This window comes from Tinamus guttatus, unplaced genomic scaffold, assembly GCF_059628265.1.
Source record: "Tinamus guttatus ecotype Peru unplaced genomic scaffold, ASM5962826v1 Tinamus_guttatus_pri_ptg000240l, whole genome shotgun sequence".
In the NCBI taxonomy this organism is placed as follows: domain Eukaryota; kingdom Metazoa; phylum Chordata; class Aves; order Tinamiformes; family Tinamidae; genus Tinamus; species Tinamus guttatus.
In genome coordinates this window covers 11,398,002-11,416,008 of record NW_028288774.1, presented here as the reverse complement: position 1 = coordinate 11,416,008, position 18,007 = coordinate 11,398,002, and the positions used below count along the sequence as shown (strand labels likewise).

Below are 18,007 nucleotides of genomic sequence, written 5' to 3'. Positions count from 1 at the left end.
TCCCCCTTCTGCAATTCCTGAGGGAGTGAGTAGACTCACTGTATGAGCAATTAAGTAATCCAAATGCCAAAATTCTCCTTTCCTTTTCACAATAAGGATGAATATTACTCAAGAGCAAGATCACTCAAATGTAAAAACGTTTCATGTAGGCCTGTAGCAAGCAAACAGGTTCATCTTGTGTGCAAGCTTCGAAACTCAGAGGGCATAATTTTTTGGTGTTATGGTGCAATTACCATATTGTTGACTTGCAGAGAATGTAACCTTTTCATTTGCAGAGGAAATGCCATACTTCATGTCTGCTTCTGTGTTATGTATTTGATTGGATTCACAGCACCACCTGATGGCCGAAGGCCTGTGTCTTTTATGCTGCTCTGCATCCCTTGAATTTGCTTTCTGTTAGAAATGAAAGTAGGGCAATACCCTGGTGCCATTCCTGTGCTCTGTGGGACAGAAGTAATGCTGACTGCTAATGCACATGGTGTTTCTCTAAGGAAAATTTCTCGAAAGCTTCTGCAATGCAGTATTAAAATGAAGATTTTTAACATGTTTTTTTTTTTTAAAGTAGGTCCTTTGATTAAGGTTTCCAAAGTGTTGCCAGGCACGAGAACTATCTCATCACTGCTGCCTGAGCACAAGGCTGCAAATAATAGCCAAAAATGGGCTTTCGACTTAATGGGTCAGAGGAGAGGGAATATGTAAGAGGAAGTGGGTTTGACTCTGTTCTACCATTTACTCTAACAGCTTATCCATGCAAATCCTCCCCCGTGGTGAGGAGGCAATAAATTCCTGGGTGTAGAGCTTTAATGTAAAAAAGTTTGTTAAATACAAAATAGTGTGAAATCAATTCCAATATCCTTTAGCCCTCCTAATTTTTTATTAAACATTATGAATGGTTTTATTATTAAATCATAAGCTGGTGCTGATGGAATTTGTAGGAGGAAATTGGAGGAAATGGCTGGGCTCTGGGGTGTCCCTGATTCTGTGTTCAAGTGGAATTCTTGCAAGCTTGGGGGAGTTCTCTCTCTCACACTAGTTATAGCTTTGTATTAAAACAAGCGCTAAGAGCTTCTCAAATTTAGAAATATATATTTATACACCTGTGATACAGATTTTTTAAAATCTCACTGATCTTCTTACAGGGCTAGATTTTGGTCATGGCAAAGTCGATGGGAATTCTGCCCAGTAGTAGCTGGATCCCAGTGTGGTTTAAGCATATACCTGATGCTCAGCATGTGATAGAGTAGGACATAACACAACCATTTCCCCAGTGGGACCTCAGAGTGGATGTGGTCCAGAGGAAAGCTGTCTGTAGCAAATCGCCATTGCCAGAGGAAAATCCTTAGTTGTTTTCTTCATTGCCTCTCAAGTGCACTTCTAATTATTGCAAAACATATTCAGAGGACTGTAATGAAAAGCTTTGTTTTACAGGCTGGAAATTAGAGGGTTTTTCCCTTGATACCCCCATACTTGAATGCTCAGCCGATTTGCAGGTGTCCTGGCCTCATTAGTGACTCTGAACTACTGCAGCAGGCTATTTCCAAGAATATAGAGGCTCCAGCATTGTAATGATTGGGTGTGCTTTAACACTAACGCACCACTTTGGAGACTTGGAGGGGGCATTGCATGAGGAGCCAATATGCAGGTTGGGTTCCTGTCTCATCTTTGTGCCATGCCTGAAGTTTCCTGTATTGGCAAATTTCCTTCAGGTGAAGCCTTTTTGTGGCAGGATAAGAAAAACTAAAATAAGTAGGTGGAGAGGAAGAGGTGCTGTTAGAGCAAAGCTGCGGTGAGTTCTCCATTGTTATTACCTGTGCAGATTTGTCACTCATGCAGCTGCCAAAGTGTTTACCATTTCCAGCCAGATAACCTAGGGATTATTTATGTGAAAAGTAGATTATGGTACACAGTGACTTCTTGCCTTAAAGCAAGCTTTGCACTGAGGTAAGAAGCTTTATAGAGGTGGCGCACAAATCGTCTTACTTGCTCTCCTGTGCTTAAATAATTCCCCTTGTTTTTACAGGCCGGTGTTGGCTGGATGCTCTGGAGCTTGCCCTGCGCTGCTCCAGCCTCTTTCGGCTCAGTGCCTCCAAGCAGGGCAAGGATGGAGAAATGGCCTGCTCCACGGACACAGCCCACGCAGGGTTCAACAACCTGTTGCACACAAGCACCATCTCGGACCAGGAGCTCTTCCAGTAAGCCTGAGCTTTCACTTCCTAATACCCACAGCAGCTTTGCATGGCTCATGCGTGGGCATCCATTTAACCTGATCATAATCTAGACAGAGTTCAGTTTAAAAAGGCAATTAAAAATAAGTTTCCAGGCTCCTCTGCTGTGTCCATCAGGTCTGACAAACGTGAGGCCTACTGTCACCTAGTGCTTGAGCACAGAGGCTGGAGGAAACCTCAGCTGCATTCTTGTGCATCAGAAACAATTTTTTTTCCATCCCTTGCTTGGGCCAAAATGATCTCTAGAGATGCTGGCATGAAAAATGACTTGCCTGAGTGGAGACTGGAGAATCTAGCCACTACAGGGGATCTGGGGTTAACTAGACACTTACAGTGTCTGTGTACGGGTTAGCACATACAGTCTGATCTGTTTTTTAATAATGCACTTTTGCTACTAATAATATAGTGTCATAGTCAGCAGGCTGCACACACGGCATCCCAAGATGTATAATTACTTTTTCTCTCTGCAGGGGTTTTGAGTGGTTTCCAATTTCCTCCTCAATGCCTTAGATAAATTTTCACATATGGAAAAAAAGTCCCTGTAGCTGCCTTCTGTTCACAGCACTACAGCAGCATTTTGGAACAACTTGCATCAATGCTCTTTAAGCAGTATAAGAAATGGCGGAGGGGACTATCTGTTGTTTACAGCTAAATAGGTGATCTCAAAAATCCCTTCGGAATAGACAATTCCCACTCCAGGGGACATGAAGTGTGTATTGCTACTTCTACCGATGTCAGTTTGGCACTCAGGGCTTACAGAAATGCACCATGGGCTGGACAGTAATTTTTTAGGGTAGTAACTCTTACAGTATACTCTGTATATCCTATTCTCTGAGAATTTATTATTCTAGTTTCCTTCTGCCTAAGAGAGTCTTTTAGGACTTCACTCACCATGAGCTTTTTGGCTGATGGTGAATGCAGGAAGACAGTGGATTTGTTTTTCAGCTGGTGGAGGTGTGTGCGTAAATCCTAGATTAAATGGAGCCTGTGGCATGGAGGACACGCATATCGCCCCATGGCTACTGTAAATGGCAAGTGCAAAGGGTGGAGCTAAAACTGAATTGAAGTATTTTTGCTCTGATCTGTGATGCACAAATGATGCTTCTGCTTCACTGCTTATCTGTTTGATATTAAAAGGCCTCTTGAACTGCTCAGCGGTAGCACCCATGGCAGAGTCTTCAGTGGGACATCGGGTGCAAAAATGGAGTCTGATTTTTGCGACAAGCTCAGTTTTTAGCTGAGTGGTTCAAGTCAGGGATATACGAACTTCTTCCCAGTGTCTGACTGTCAGGACGAGTCAATCTCCACTCTAAATTTTGCTGCTGGTTTTAATTTCTGCCCAGACTTTCCTTAGTGCTTAAAGCCCGGGAGAGTTTGTCATTACAGGTCAGAAGGATGTGTTTCCCTGGAGGAATGAGAAACATGTCAGCAAGGGAAGAAGCAAAACCAAAACTGTCCAAGTGCTGAGCAAAGAGTTTTGGGTTTGCCGCTGACAGCAGCTTCCTCGCAGGGATTAAATCATTCTAATTAAATGCCTTCCCTACAGGGGATCGTACCAATTAAATTGGCACGCTGTTGTTAGGGGGCCAGTTAATTACATTTAACTCTATCTTCAAATTAGCCAAACGACTCTGTCAGAAAAAGAAAAACAAAAAGAAAAGGGAGATGTTGTGTATTCCAGAGAAAGCAATCCCCAAGAGACTTGGCAAGGGGGGATCTTCCCTTGAGCCAAAGCTACATTTGCCTGCTGGCTGCTTTTCTGCTCCCCTGCTGGGAGAGAAGTCAGGATTATACAGTGGTGTTGAAATCAATGTCTTCAGTAGCGTATAAATATGGGAAGGGGAGAGCTGTGTAATGCTGCCAAGCAAGGGCTGAGGATCTGTGCAAATCTGTGATTCTAGACAAGAGGCTGAAAGAGAAGCAGATACTCCTCTTTTATTGTGAAACTGCATTTCTTCTTGCTTCCATCTCTTATCTTAGCAACCCCGCATATCTGGCTTGTCTCCTTGTTTGATGCAGAGCCAAAGCGTGTTTCCTTTGTGGAGAAAAGCACCGTCTAACCCACGGAAGTCTGGTCACTAGTCAAAGTTTCCAGGAACAACCCTAGAGAATAAAGCACTAGTATCAGACAGCTCCATTAGACTGAAACAGTAAATTAGCCCTGAAAAATGCTGTCTTATTTGTGTTTCTGGGTAAAATGGAAGCCAGCTGTTGACTTTAGCATAGTCATTTCCTCTTGGCTTTTCAAGTCTGATCCAAATCCCTTTGGAAGCCTTTACGTTGATTTTATTTCAAGCTCATAACTTTGCTTTTGGTTTTAGCATATTGTGTATATTTGGTGCTGTTACTGTGTGGAAGAACAGAAGTGCCTGGCTCCACTTCAAGCTGTCGATTTTGTTCCTCAGAAATCAGAATGAGAATTTTCTGGTTTCCCTTTGGTTCCCCAGGGCAGCTCCTTGGCTCCAAATGTCCTAAGTCTTGTCTTGGTGGTGGCAGTGAACAACTGTTCAATGAGATTTCATATCATTTTCACTTCCACTTGGAGTAAATCTGACATCCTTAAAAACATCTGTTTATGAAAGGAGGGTTTCTGGGAGAGTAGGGGGGAAAAGCAGAAGAATCTAAGAAAAGAGTCATTTGCTCCGCCAGAACTTTGTTTCACAGATGTGAGGAAGCATGAGGGCTGAGATAAGAAATTTTCAGAGGAAGGTGCCAACAGCACCTGAGAGCTAGGCTAGCCAAGCAGAGAGGTGGTGTTTGTGTGAAGTCATGTATGACTGAATAGCATAGCTGAAGCCTATGCTAAATATTTCTTCGGAAAAAAATAGGCATTTAGTAATTCTCATTTCAGGTCCATCTCATCATGTTTGCCGTCTGTTGTATGAGCTGTATCTGCTTTTTCAAATGGATGCTGTAAACCACCTGAGGGACTAATTTTGGATTTTTGTTCATTCTGTAAAGATTGGATCAGAGAGCATGAAGACTGCAGCTTCTACACTTTTCTTTGGATGTCATTATTATCTGGCTATTCTTGTTATGTGCTTTAACTTACAGAGTTCTTGCTCACAACATTAGCTAATGCCAGCAAGTTATCTAAGATAGTTCGTGTGTGTGTGTGTGTGGGTGAAAATACTTGCTTGTATTGATTTTTAAACTCGCCTCTCCAAATGTAGGGCTGACTTAGGACTGTCCTGTTGAAATAACGCAATAGCAATATTGAAAAAATATATATTCCACAGTGTTATTTTTCCCCCATATGCTACATTCCACTGATTTTTTAAAATTTTTTTTTAGGAAGGCAAAAATCTTTCCTAGCAAATAATCAACCCTGTGTTTCAGTTTGAATGACTCAGCCTTGGAGAACAACCACCATTTGGAGAACGACGCTTTTTCAGACAAGTCCGAGAGGGACAATGTAGAGGAATCAGAGAATGAAACGCATGAGAACAGCAGGAAGACGAATGAAAGCGAGAGCGATCAGTCAGAACTGCATGGAGAGGTCTCCCCAGGAGGGAAAGGGACCACTTATATTGAACAGGTCTATGAAGAATTTGGGGAGGTAAATGGAAAAAAAAACCATTTTAAGCCTTGCGTGTTCGTATTGAAATGTGTCTGGGTTTATAGTATTTGTCAAGTAGCCCTCTAGATGCAGTTAAGGACGTGCTCTGTGAGTTCCAGTGTGGTACAGATAAAGCAGTGCACAGCTTGCTGCAAGAATGTGTTGAATGATCACGTGCTCCAGTAATTCTGCATTATGCAGAGCAGCTGTGCTGCCTGGCCTTGGCGCGCTTCCAGGAGCAGTGAGTGCTTTAACCAGTCCTGCATTAAAGGGCCACGTAGCGCTGGCACGGCCATGCTCCGCAGTGCCAGCAGGAGGGAGAATCATTGCTATTCCGAGCATGTATCGCTGCCAATTAGGCTGCTCACTCCTCGCATGATACAAAATATGATACTTTCCTTTCCTCGTTATGCATGAAACACCCTTTTTGTGCGTCCTAATGGAGCGTTTGAGACGCTTGATTCCTAAATGGTTGTTTCTTGTCAGGATGCGATTTCTTGTGTCATTTAGCAGCAGGAGGGTGCACTTGTGTTCTGTGCAAGAGCCTTTGTTAGCAGGTTGTCACTGTGACACTCCGAACAGCCCCAGAGCTGGGTGCTGGGTGTGAAGCACTTTGGGAGTGGAGCAGAGGCACCTCTCCTCTCAAATCCCATCCCAGACGTGCAGCTGGGATCGAACAGGGGATTCTGGATATAGCTGAAAAATTAAATGACAGCAAAATGAAGAGGAACTTAATATCTAACAAAATGCTTCCAATTCTGAAATGGGTTGGTTTTTGTCACTGGAAATTTGTCCTAGGAATAGGACAGGGCAGACTGCTACTGTGGTGCTTGAATGAGCTTACCAGGCAGTACTGGCATGTGGTGTGGTGGGGAGAGTTCAGGGGAAGAAGCTCCCTGTGATTTAAAATAAAAACATGAAGCCTCCATGTAAACCCAACAGAAAGGAATAAATTTCTGCTGTACAAAGTGATGCTTTTTATAGCTTAAAATAAGCCTGGCCATAGTGTGATTGCTTAGGCAGGGAAAACATCCGGTTTTCAAAACTTCCATGTTTCGAAATAAAAGAATTATGAAAACTTTGAAAAAGTTTCCATGAATCCTTAGGTGTTTTATTAGATTTCTGTTGTTGATCAAATGCCTGGCCTCTCCTCCCCTGAGGTGCACAGGTTGTACTAGTTGTTAAATTTTGCCCCAGCGTCGACAGTAACGTAAGGAAAAGTAGGTTGTATGCAATGATGCAGTTTTTTATCAGCAGTGGGCTGAGGTACATCAAGACAAGCACGTGACAGTTAATAAGGCATACTGTTGTCCAAAGCAAACTTCCTCTTTTGAGAAAGTTTTTGGTTACAGCAGAGAAAAAGGGGTTATTGAAGGTAAGGTATTTGAGGAAAAAGCAAACCAGAAATGACTTGAAGTTGTTTTTCCTCTTGCCTCTTCTTCTCTTACCATCCTTCCCTTGTGCAGTGATTCACTTCTGATATGACCTCATGCAGCAATTTCAAGATAGAATTGATTTATATTTGCAGCACATGCACACATGAAAACCTGGATAAGTAAGGAAGGTTGAGACTGACCCATAAGTATTGTAAGCTCTAGTGGACCCTGCAGTGTTAAGGCCTGTAATGTTTTGAAAATGCGCCTGCAGAAAAGAGTTTCCTTGCTTCTGCATTGACCTTCCCTTTTTCCATCAGACAGGTGAATCATCTCAGACAGAAACTGTCTCAGAAGAAAACAAGAGCCTGATGTGGATCCTGCTGAAGCAGCTGCGGCCAGGCATGGATCTGTCCCGGGTAGTGCTGCCCACCTTCATCCTGGAGCCGCGCTCATTCCTAAACAAACTCTCTGACTACTACTACCACGCGGATCTGCTTTCCCAGTAAGCAGCACTCAGAGCCCACCTGGCTGTCTATAAATCTCTTATTTCCACCAACACATGTGACAGTGTGAGTCTGGCACTGGCAGAAGGGTGCTTTCACTCCTGAGAGGTTCCCAAGTAGTATAGAATAATACACAACAAATCAAGCTGGGCGGCAGCAGGCAGTGTGAGACCTTCTAAAGAGGGACTGCTGCCAGAGTATGAGCACAGGGAGCAAGGAAAGTTCAGCACGTAGCAGTCTTGATGGGCATTCGACTGGATCCTGTGAGCATTCAGAGCAGTGCTGTGCCATCTCCTGGTGTACCAATGTACAGAGCCCTGAGGGACAGAATGCAAACTGTGGGAGACTTGTTGAGTGCTTCAGTCCCAGAAAGCAAGATAATTGTTTGGCTTATAAATAAATGGGAATTATCTTCTAACACCATTGATCAGATGCATCTTTCTAGGAGCACCTGCATAGAAAACAGAAACTGTTACTCTTGTAAATAGGACCATCTTTCTCAGTGGAATATGCGTGGTATATTTTACAGTCTATGTGTGCAGCGCAGGTTACTCATGTTCACCTAACTGCGTCTGGATTATTTTAGAATCATAAGGTACTTTCAAGCTGTTTTTGTCCTATTTGTAACGTACGAAATCCAGGAAATGACTCTTCTCAGTGTTGAGATCTGAGGAAGCTTGGAGAGGTGCAAAGATTTTGTTAAATAAACCACCTTGTGGTATGGATGCTCCTTTAAACATGCTTTGTGAGAAGTTATCCAGATAAAATTTCAAAGCTGATCAGGTTGAAAAATACAAGGAATCCTACTGTTACATTTACTTCCCATATCGCCCTTGGGTGGGAGGTTGGACAAGATGACCTTGAGTCCCTTCTAGCCTAAATTATTCTGTGAAATCGTAGTGGGCTAAAAAAGGCCAGATAACACCATCTTTGAAATCTTTAAACAAAGAGGAAACGAGAGGAAACGAGATCTGTCTTTGATTTAGAGGCATAAGTATTGTTGTATTGAACCACATTGTATTGTTCACTGTAACCAAATGCTAGTGTCAGTGGTAGTCCCACATTAACATACTTGAAAGTATTTCCAATCAAACTTGATAAACCCCAGGATTTTTATTAGGCTTTGGCAGTAATGCAGGGTGAGGAGTGTCACTTATTAAGAGTTCGTGTGCATGTTGCGTGATGTACGTCACTAAGAAACCATTTTTTGAATGGCAGACACCTTTTTCACTGTCAGCAGCACGAAAGTTAATTTCTATTTTGTACTGGTGAAAGACCTTTGCAATTCATGTCATAATGCTGTTATGAAATGAATGTGATGTGTGAATGATATAAAGGGAATTCAAATACTCATTTTCTGTCCTTTCCTACAGGGCTGCCCTTGAAGAAGATCCATACAGTCGAATTAAGCAAGTTTTGAGGTGGTATTTGTCTGGCTTCTATAAGAAGCCAAAGGTAAGAGCATGTATAAATTGGCGATGTAATGGGCATTGAAATCCTCTATTATGGTTGTATATTTCCTTACTGCCTTTCCTTGGACTGTTTACCTGTTCTGTTGTTCCGAAGATTTTTCAGGTTACTTTAAAAACAAAAGTTGTGTTTGATATTGGGGTGGAATTAAAGCAGACAGTGGTAGTTTTCATATGTAAAAGTGTTGATTAACTCAGAGCTTTGCAGCTGACAGCTGGCAGGCAGAACTAATTATCAGTAAGTATTGATTCCTTGAATGCAAAATTGATTGAAAGAGGGTCTCATTTCAAAATTGCTAGTAGCATAGTGCCACATCAGTATGTACATGCTGCCTATAGTCACAGAAATAATAAAGCTTGGGCATCTCAAAGCAGGAATAGCAGATGGATCCATGGCTCAGGTGAAGAAGAAAGAGCCGGAAAATGTCCGTAGTTAGTTCTTTGGTTTGATTCTTGTAATTGACTTAGTGGTTTAAAACATCAGCGAGAAAAGTTGTATATTGTTTTGTGACTACCTCGGTAAGGTTGGATTGCAAATCTTTGTTTTTAGCAGGTTTTGGTCGCTTTGTTTTTCAGGGAATAAAAAAGCCATACAACCCTATTCTGGGAGAGACATTTCGCTGCTGTTGGTTTCACCCTCAGACAAACAGTCACACGTTTTACATAGCAGAACAGGCAAGTCTTGATTTGGGTGCCTCTGTTTGTAAAACTACCTTCCCCATCTCACCCCAGGAGAAGAGATTTGTGTAGCAACAGCCAGAGTGGGACATGGAATAAAGTAGCTGCCTTTTTTGCTCTTTACATTTACACAGATTACTGATAACTTTGGCAGGGGCTCAAGACTGGAAATGCAAGTCCTCCACATGGAACTGATTTATTAGCCTCTTCAGTGAAGACTATTTCTCTGAAATACTATTGTGTGCTTATTGTTAATAAAACATTGCTGTGGTTTGTGTTCCCTCTGTCAAAAATAGACCACCTAAACAAGTCACTGTTAAACCTGCCATCCTGAAGGCTTATCTCCTATATTTGGAGATAAAAGGAGGGAGAATTCACAAGTAAACTGGCCTGGCAAAATTTAGTTTGAGATTTACATAACCATGTGGATTTCAGTACATGAATTCCCTGTTTTACTTTACTTCTTTTTTTTTCTATTTATTCAAAGAATTTATTTTATTTTATTCTATTTTAATTTCAGATGGTATATCCATTTGATGGAGGTTATTCAGATGGTGCCAAAAAAAATCTGCCATGAACTGCAGTGTCATTTATTGCCTTGAAAATCTGACATTGTACATGTAGGCCTAAAGTGGTCTCAAATATACAGAAGGAAAATATGGGGTGAGGAAAAAGGGTTAAGCAGGAGCTCATGTTTAGCTGTTCCTCCTTTAACACTGAGAAGAACAGTGTGAATGGAACTTATAGAACCTTATTCAGTCATATGGCCTCCATCCTGTGCTTTCCCAAGAGCCCTTTGAGGTTGTGTGTGCATCTGTCACTCTGCTGGGACCATCAAGACTGCTCTTGACATCTGGCTGTTCCTCATCTAGGTTTCTCACCACCCACCAGTGTCAGCCTTCCACGTCAGCAATAGGAAGGACGGGTTCTGCATCAGCGGCAGCATTCTGGCGAGGTCCAAGTTTTATGGTAAGGCATGAGGCATAGATGTCCTCCAGATGACAGCTATGACAGTGGTTTTGTTGTGTTTTGCAACCGCTCCTGAGCGCAGTGAAGGTTCAGAGCAAAGAAATGCTCAGGACACACTAACTCCTTATCTGGGATCTCCTCATCCTCCTTCACATTTCCGCCATCTCAGTGAAAGATCATTTATAGAAAAAAAAACCAGCTAGAAATCCCGAGGGCTTTGGAAACCTGGTTTTCAGAGAGCAGATGTTCATGTGGATTTGTGGACACTTGATGGTCAGCCTACTTTGCATGTGCTCACAAATCAGATCTGATCATCCAGCTGACTTGTGCAGCAGTCTTTACATAAATGTGTTTGATCTATTGATCTCTCAGATTGCAAGGAGTTGAAACCTAGAGCTTCAAAGTGTCCTCAAATATGTTAATTTCATTGTCCTCTAGAAGGACTGCTAAAGGCTCTGAAACAGTGTCAATATTTAAAATAATGGAGTTTTTTTGTTAAGACAAATACTTCTCAAGCACTATGTTCAGGTAGGAATATTATGCTGAAACACTTCTAAAGAGTCATTGCTATCCTTCTGGCACTTTGATGTGTTATTTGAGATCATATGCCGGAAGTTGTGAGAGCAGGAGGAGGATCTGGAAAACTTCTAAAGCCCTGGAAGTGCTCTCTTCATCCGACAAATGGCTCTTTTCGTCTACTGCCGTTTCTGTGATGGACTAGATGCCAGAGCGAAATATGAATCCTACGATGCAAAGTCTCTAAAAACAGCTGCCTCCAACAGTAATGATTTGCTCTGTCTTGAATTCTAAGGATTTCCTATCTCTTCTGTCACTAGAGACCTACATTTGAATGCAAATGTTTTCCTAAAGTAGAAAAGATGAGTGGCTGTGTATATCATGCTTTTTTAATATTCATGAATTTCTTCTCTTAAATTCTAGGAAATTCGCTTTCTGCATTGTTGGATGGGAAAGCAAAGCTTATGTTTCTAAACAGGGGTGAAGATTACATCATTACTATGCCATATGCTCACTGTAAAGGTAAGTTACAACTATTCACTTAGGATGCCAGAAGTGAATAGAAAGAATAACATAGTGATCCCTTACTATTTTTGTACTGGCTCTCTTACTCTCAGACACCAGGCACTGCAGATCCAGGTAATTCTAGGAAGCGACTGCTCCATGCATGAGTTGTAGGACACATAAGGGGATTGGAAATTGCCACTGAAGTCTTTCTGATTTGCCCATGCAGAGCTGAAGACAGAATTAGGAAGTTAGTTTTAACACTGTATAAACTAGAAAATACTCCGTATATGTGCTACAGTTAAAGTGAAGATGGAAAAAGTAAAAATTCATTTCCAAGCCTCTGAGTTGTGAAGTTGTTTATGTTAACATGGAAATTGTGTAATATTTTCTGTTTTTCTGAGAGTAAAGGATTAAAAATTTTGATTTCTTTCTGATTTTTCTGTTAATCTAACTTTGAATCAGCTACCTCAATGAGATTGATACTTAATGTTGTGCGCAAGTACAGAATTGGCTTTCCTCTGAACACACACTGAAGCGCACGGGATGGCTGCTGATTCACTGCTGTAACTCCCTGCATTTCTCCTTAGCAACCTAAGCCCAGGTGGGATTTGAACTGCAATTGTAAAATCACTCCTGCAACAGTTCAGCCCAGTTTTGGCTGTTAATATTTTTTTCACCTTGTTATGTTTTCCCTGTAAGGTAATCTTTATGGAGCTTACCTATGTAAAAACAGTAGTTTCCATAAATCATGCCTTCTGTAAACTATTCATATGCATAAATCTTTCTGTTGACATTTTTTTTGCAAATATCTTTCCAGAAAACGGCAAGCATATGTAAAAAGTAATCTCCACGATTGCTAGTCCCCCTAATTCTGTCAAAAGAAATTGTACTGAGTTTCATCACAACTCCTTTCTGCATCATGCGAGAAGCAGCTGGGTCTGTTCATGAACAAGTTTAAGCTAAGTTGCTGGATGCAACTTCAGTTACTCTTTCTCCCTCATCATCAGCATGCCACAGATTCCTATCAAGACCTTCCCTAGGTGGGCTAAAGAGTAGGAAAGGTGGATTTGGGAGAGTATTCTTCATGACTAGGCTGGCCAGCCATTTCCTAGAAATTTTTCCCCGTCTTTTCAAAAAATTAAGCCACAAATTTTACAGCATGCCAGTGAGAGTCAGTCTGAATTCGGAAAGCAGATGAATGCCATTGGGGACCGTCTTGATTCTCTTTTTACCACTTTTCAGGAATTTTGTATGGTACAATGACAATGGAACTTGGAGGGAAAGTTACCATCAACTGTGAGAAAACTAATCACAGGGCAGAACTGGAATTCAAGCTAAAGGTAGGATACATCTTTGGTGTAGCTCTCCTGTATGCACATACCCTTGACTTGCAGAACTATCTGATGAGCCCCGTGTTTCTCAGGACTACGGGACCATGTCATTATGGGGGTGCAAGTGCCCATTTTCAGGCAACAGATTTGGAGTGGCTGAGGTGCTGGAGAGCTGCACAGTCGTTGCCTCAGGCTGACTGGTTCGTGTAGCAATTCCTTCCCCTAGAGAGCCTGGACAATACAAAATTTATGGTATGCAGATAAAATGAAGGCACCTGTAGACATTCTTAAAGTTGGGAAAGTGGTGACCTGTAACTTTCCTTGGACAGTTAAATTGTTTTTAAAGAAGTATACATTTCTTCTCTGCTCCAACAAACAATTTTTTGCCTGTAAATGGAAATATGGAGAACAGGGCCTGCAGGGGTTTGTAGTTCTGGCCTTTGCTGACATAATGTGTGGTATTGCGGGATGTAGAGGAGAACTTAGCAAACCACTTTCTCTAGGGATAGTTATCTTTTTTCCTTTATTTGCCTTCACAAAGTGAACTGTTTTTCCTTATGTACCTCTGACATTTGTATACACTTGTCTTTAAACTCGTTCTTCCCATAGGCATGACACGCTGCCCTGAGGCCAACTGATTCAGCCAGTGGCATCTCAAACCTACAAATATTGCAGAGCCTAAAATTCATGCCTTTCCTTCCTGGCTCTTGCAGAGAGGTCTCTGTAGCTTAGCTGGCATGCTCTGCTCTGAGTGTTTCTTAGCGCTGTTTTCAGTAGATTTTGTTACTATTTTGGATGTGAGCCAGTTCTCTGCTGGATGGTTTATGAAACACAATGCGTTTTGTGTTTTATTTGTTTTTTAAAAAAATAAAAGATTCCTTTCTACAGACTTATTAGAAAATAGCAGCTAATATATCTGATAACATACTGCATGGCAGAAATGGAAAAGCTGGCCACTCTGTCGCTTCTGTTTCCTGTGTTTGACAGGCAGGAGGTGAAGGAAATTTTCCGTTGTTCTGAGAATCTTTTCCGTGACCCTGGAAATACCCTTTTCTTTTTTTAATTGCTGCTGATGAGAGCACTTCAGGCTGGAGATTTAATCCAGATGCAGCTCTCAGCAGCGCCATGCTGCCATGGCTGCCCAGGGGAAAAAAGAAATGTGTTCCCAGATGCATTTGTGCTATTCCCCATCTTTGGACGAGTCTGCATGTACAGCTGTGTGAGCTTCAGTGTCATTCTGGACAAGGGAAAGGACTTAGCCACTGACGTGTATCTTGAAGTCTAGTTTTCACTAAATGGATTTGCAGTGAGGGCCAGGCCTTGCAGTCCTGAATGCTAATGCTAATGTCTCTTTCTTCCAATGTCTTCTGCAAGTGATACTGGTATTGTAAACACACAGGAGGCAACAATGGCAGGTAGTCAAAATCCATGCTAAAGTTGATGCTGCCTTTCCCCAGAACCAGTGGAAATCAAGCCGGTTGCAGTTTCCTTCTCTCCTGCTGTGTCACTGCATTCGGCTCCCTTCCAGTTCTCACTAGACAGATCATATTTTCTCTTTTTTTCTTTTTGTTTTCTTTTGTTTTTTTCCTCCTCTGGCAGCCCTTCTTTGGTGGCAGCACAAGCATTAATCAAATCTCCGGGAAGATTAAGTCAGGAGAAGAAGTGCTAGCAAGCCTCGATGGCCACTGGGTAAGAACTGACAGTCGCAGTTGCTGACAGTTGACAGTGGTGGCGCTTATGTCACTATGATCTTACCGCCTTGAGTGCAATAACTCAGATAATAACTTGCACCTGCCTGGGCTGAAGTTGGAAGTGGTGGGGAGAGTTTCCATTGCAGCTGGTGGCTCTGTATGAAGGTCCTAGACTTAAAGCGGGCAGAGAGGGCAGTAGACAACCAGGGACAGGTTGTTGACCTTAAAGTGATTGTGAAAAACAGGACACTTCCTTCTGTCTTGTTGTGTTCATTACTTACCTGTCCCAGGTACCAGGGTATCCACAACAAACTCATGGGATAGAAGATTATATTCCTCTGCTCTTGAGGTAAAGAGCAGAGATTCAGATGCCGTGAGGGTATATCCGTAAGGACAGCTCACAGTAGTCACCAGACCTGCCAATGCCGTTACACGCCTGGCAGCCCTGTGTGAAGAGCTCAAAGGCACCCATAAGCTAAAGCCTAGTATAAGTAAAGTTGCATGGTGAAGGGCACAGCCTAGAGCTGTGGTTGGGAGCTCCTGGTAACTGGGCTGGAGACTTAGGCATTTATCTCATCTATGTTTAGGCATCTTCCTCTTTGTTATTGTTGCCTTGACTGAAGAGAAGAAAACAGCCCTCTGACCAAGTCCTCCTGTCACCATCAGCTTACAGCAAGTTTCCATTTGCTAGAGCTAGTTTCTTCCTTACATTTCTGATTGTCACTAAATTTTTCACTTAATTTTCCTTCTGAGGATGGGGAAGTGCACATAAATGAGTTGAAAAACGGGAACACGGAAATATTCTGGAACCCGACGAGTGAGGTGCGACGGCAGAGGTTGAAGCGCCACATTGTGTTGTTTGAGGAGCAGACGGACTTCGAGTCAGAGAGGTAGGAAGCCCTGCAGGCATCTCACAGCTGCTTCCTCCCTACGGACTGAGCAGGACTCTGTGGGCTCTTATTTCCAAGAGCATTCCTGGAAAGACTGTCACCTTGCTTTGTCCACTCATATTACTCTGCCATTGTCCTGTTTTGTTTCTTTCTGTTAATGCTGAGGTATTTCCATGAAGTGTTATTTTGAAATAACCAGGTAGGTGGGTTGAGAAATGGTGTAAGCTGCTTTATATCATCTAAAGTAATAATTCTTCCAGGACTCCAGAGAACATGAGTGTTTTGGCTTGAGCAGAGCAATAGTTTGAACTATATAACAGGATTTTGTGAGGGAACGTAATTAGCTTAAGCCTCCCTCATAACCTCATCTGATATTTCCAATACAGTGTGCTGTGGATTTCTTAGGTTAATCCAGATTCACCTAATCATATAGTCACTGTGCATGGTTTAAGGAATGGAAGGAAGGACTTCATGGCGCAAGGACTTCATGGCACAGCAGCGCAGACCTACTGCCAAAGGAGACAGTGCTTGGACAAGAATCGTAGAATCATAGAATGCTTAAGGTTGGAAGGGACCTCTAGAGTTCATCTAGTCCGACGCCCCTGCACACGCAGGGTCACCTAGAGCACGTGGCACAGGACTGCGTCCAAGCGGGTTTGGAAGATCTCCAGAGAAGGAGACTCCACAACCTCTCTGGGCAGCCTGTTCCAGTGCTCTGTCACCCTCACTGTTAAAAAAAAAAAAAAAAATTCCTTAAGTTCCTGTGGAACTTTTGGTGCTTCAGTTTCTGGCCATTTCCTGTAGTTCTATCAGTGGCCACCAGTGAAAAGAGGCCAGCACCATCCTCCTCACTGCCTCCCTTGAGGTACTTATAGGCACTGATTAGATCCCCTCTCAGCCTTCTCTTCTCCAGGCTGAACAGGCCCAGCTCCCTCAGCCTCTCCTCATAGGGCAGATGTTCCAGGCCCCTGATCATCCTTGTGGCCCTGTGCTGGACTCTCTCCAGCAGCTCCACATCCCTCTTGTACTGTGGAGCCCAGAACTGGACACAATGCTCCAGATGCGGCCTCACCAGGGCTGAGTAGAGGGGCAGGATCACCTCCCTCGACCTGCTGGAGACGCTCTTCTTAATGCACCCCAGGATCCCAAGAAGTAGAGCAGTGTCGTGTGGCACCGCATTCAAACCAGCCAATGCTGCCATCTCACATATGTGGTTATCCAACACCAAAAAATACACCTGAGCATTGAGTGCCATCTGACCAGCAGTGATTATTAAGGGTACTAACATCTATGCATGCAACATACCCTTGTGCAATGCTATGTTTGTCACAAGATCAGAGCAGACTGGAGCATATTTCTTCTCTAAATCTTCTGAAGAAGATTATTTTAAAAGAGGAGAAATATCAGCACTGGTGACAAAGAATTTTGATTTCTCTATTTACCAGGGTACTGCCAAAGCAGATTCCCTTTGCTCAGTCAGAGTTTAGTTGTGACATATTTGTGAAAGTGAAGGAGGCAAAGGGAAACGTTTTGGAGATCCCTAAGAGACATGCCACCCAGCTTCATTATTATCCTGACAGTTGCATGAATAAATTGCTGTCTAATCCAGATTATGTGCTGTCTGAAGCACTTAGGTTTCTCTGCAGTGCCAAAAGTTGCCTGTTTACACCTGCACTTGGCAGTCTTCAAAGTTCATGCCATTATGGCGCTTTCCACAGACGATCTCATTGTCGGGCACATGCAGCCATGCAGCTCTTAACGGAGTCAGGATGCAATTTTATGTCTTCCCCTCTGTACTTCCAGAATTAGAGGAATGGCTCTTTATGCTGCTGCATTATTTTCTCAGACTGCTATTTTGGGTGTTTCATAGCATATCAAGCTTTGTTTCTAGAAAAAAAAAAAAAGGCTGATTCACAAGAGAATGGGGAAGGTGATGTGTCAAATAGAACAGGAAAAATGTTTATCTGCCTTCAGTTAATTATCTAAGAAATTGCTCTTTTGGAAGTGTTAACTATGAAATCATTAGTATCCCTTTTAAATCAAGAGCAGGAAGCTCTGGATTAAATGCACTAATGCTTCAATACATTAAAGGGAGAACTGGTGATTTGTAGAGCTGTGAGTACTGGGGCAGGCTGGACTGCTGATGCCTATTCTAATTAGTAGGTTAGCCAGTAATGCAGTAATGTTTTGGAATGGCTAGCTGCTAATCTCAAAAGTATATCCAGTCTGATTTGAAGATTAAATTACTCTGATTAGAGGAGCTACAGAGAAGACTGACACATTTTGCTCTATA

At 42.5% G+C, this 18,007-nt stretch overlaps 1 protein-coding gene across 5 annotated transcripts in view; it reads left to right on the top strand.

Annotated features, from left to right (window-relative positions):
• Positions 1–18,007, top strand: part of OSBPL5 (oxysterol binding protein like 5) — a 104,722-nt gene that overhangs the window by 81,348 nt on the left and 5,367 nt on the right. For all 5 annotated transcript variants that reach the window (XM_088525859.1, XM_088525860.1, XM_088525862.1 and 2 more), the window contains exons 8-17: positions 2,021–2,192; positions 5,565–5,784; positions 7,478–7,662; positions 9,037–9,118; positions 9,709–9,807; positions 10,683–10,779; positions 11,719–11,817; positions 13,045–13,142; positions 14,733–14,822; positions 15,578–15,714. In XM_088525859.1, coding sequence (XP_088381985.1) covers positions 2,021–2,192; positions 5,565–5,784; positions 7,478–7,662; positions 9,037–9,118; positions 9,709–9,807; positions 10,683–10,779; positions 11,719–11,817; positions 13,045–13,142; positions 14,733–14,822; positions 15,578–15,714 — 1,279 coding nt within the window. The remainder of the gene's footprint in view (positions 1–2,020; positions 2,193–5,564; positions 5,785–7,477; positions 7,663–9,036; positions 9,119–9,708; positions 9,808–10,682; positions 10,780–11,718; positions 11,818–13,044; positions 13,143–14,732; positions 14,823–15,577; positions 15,715–18,007) is intronic.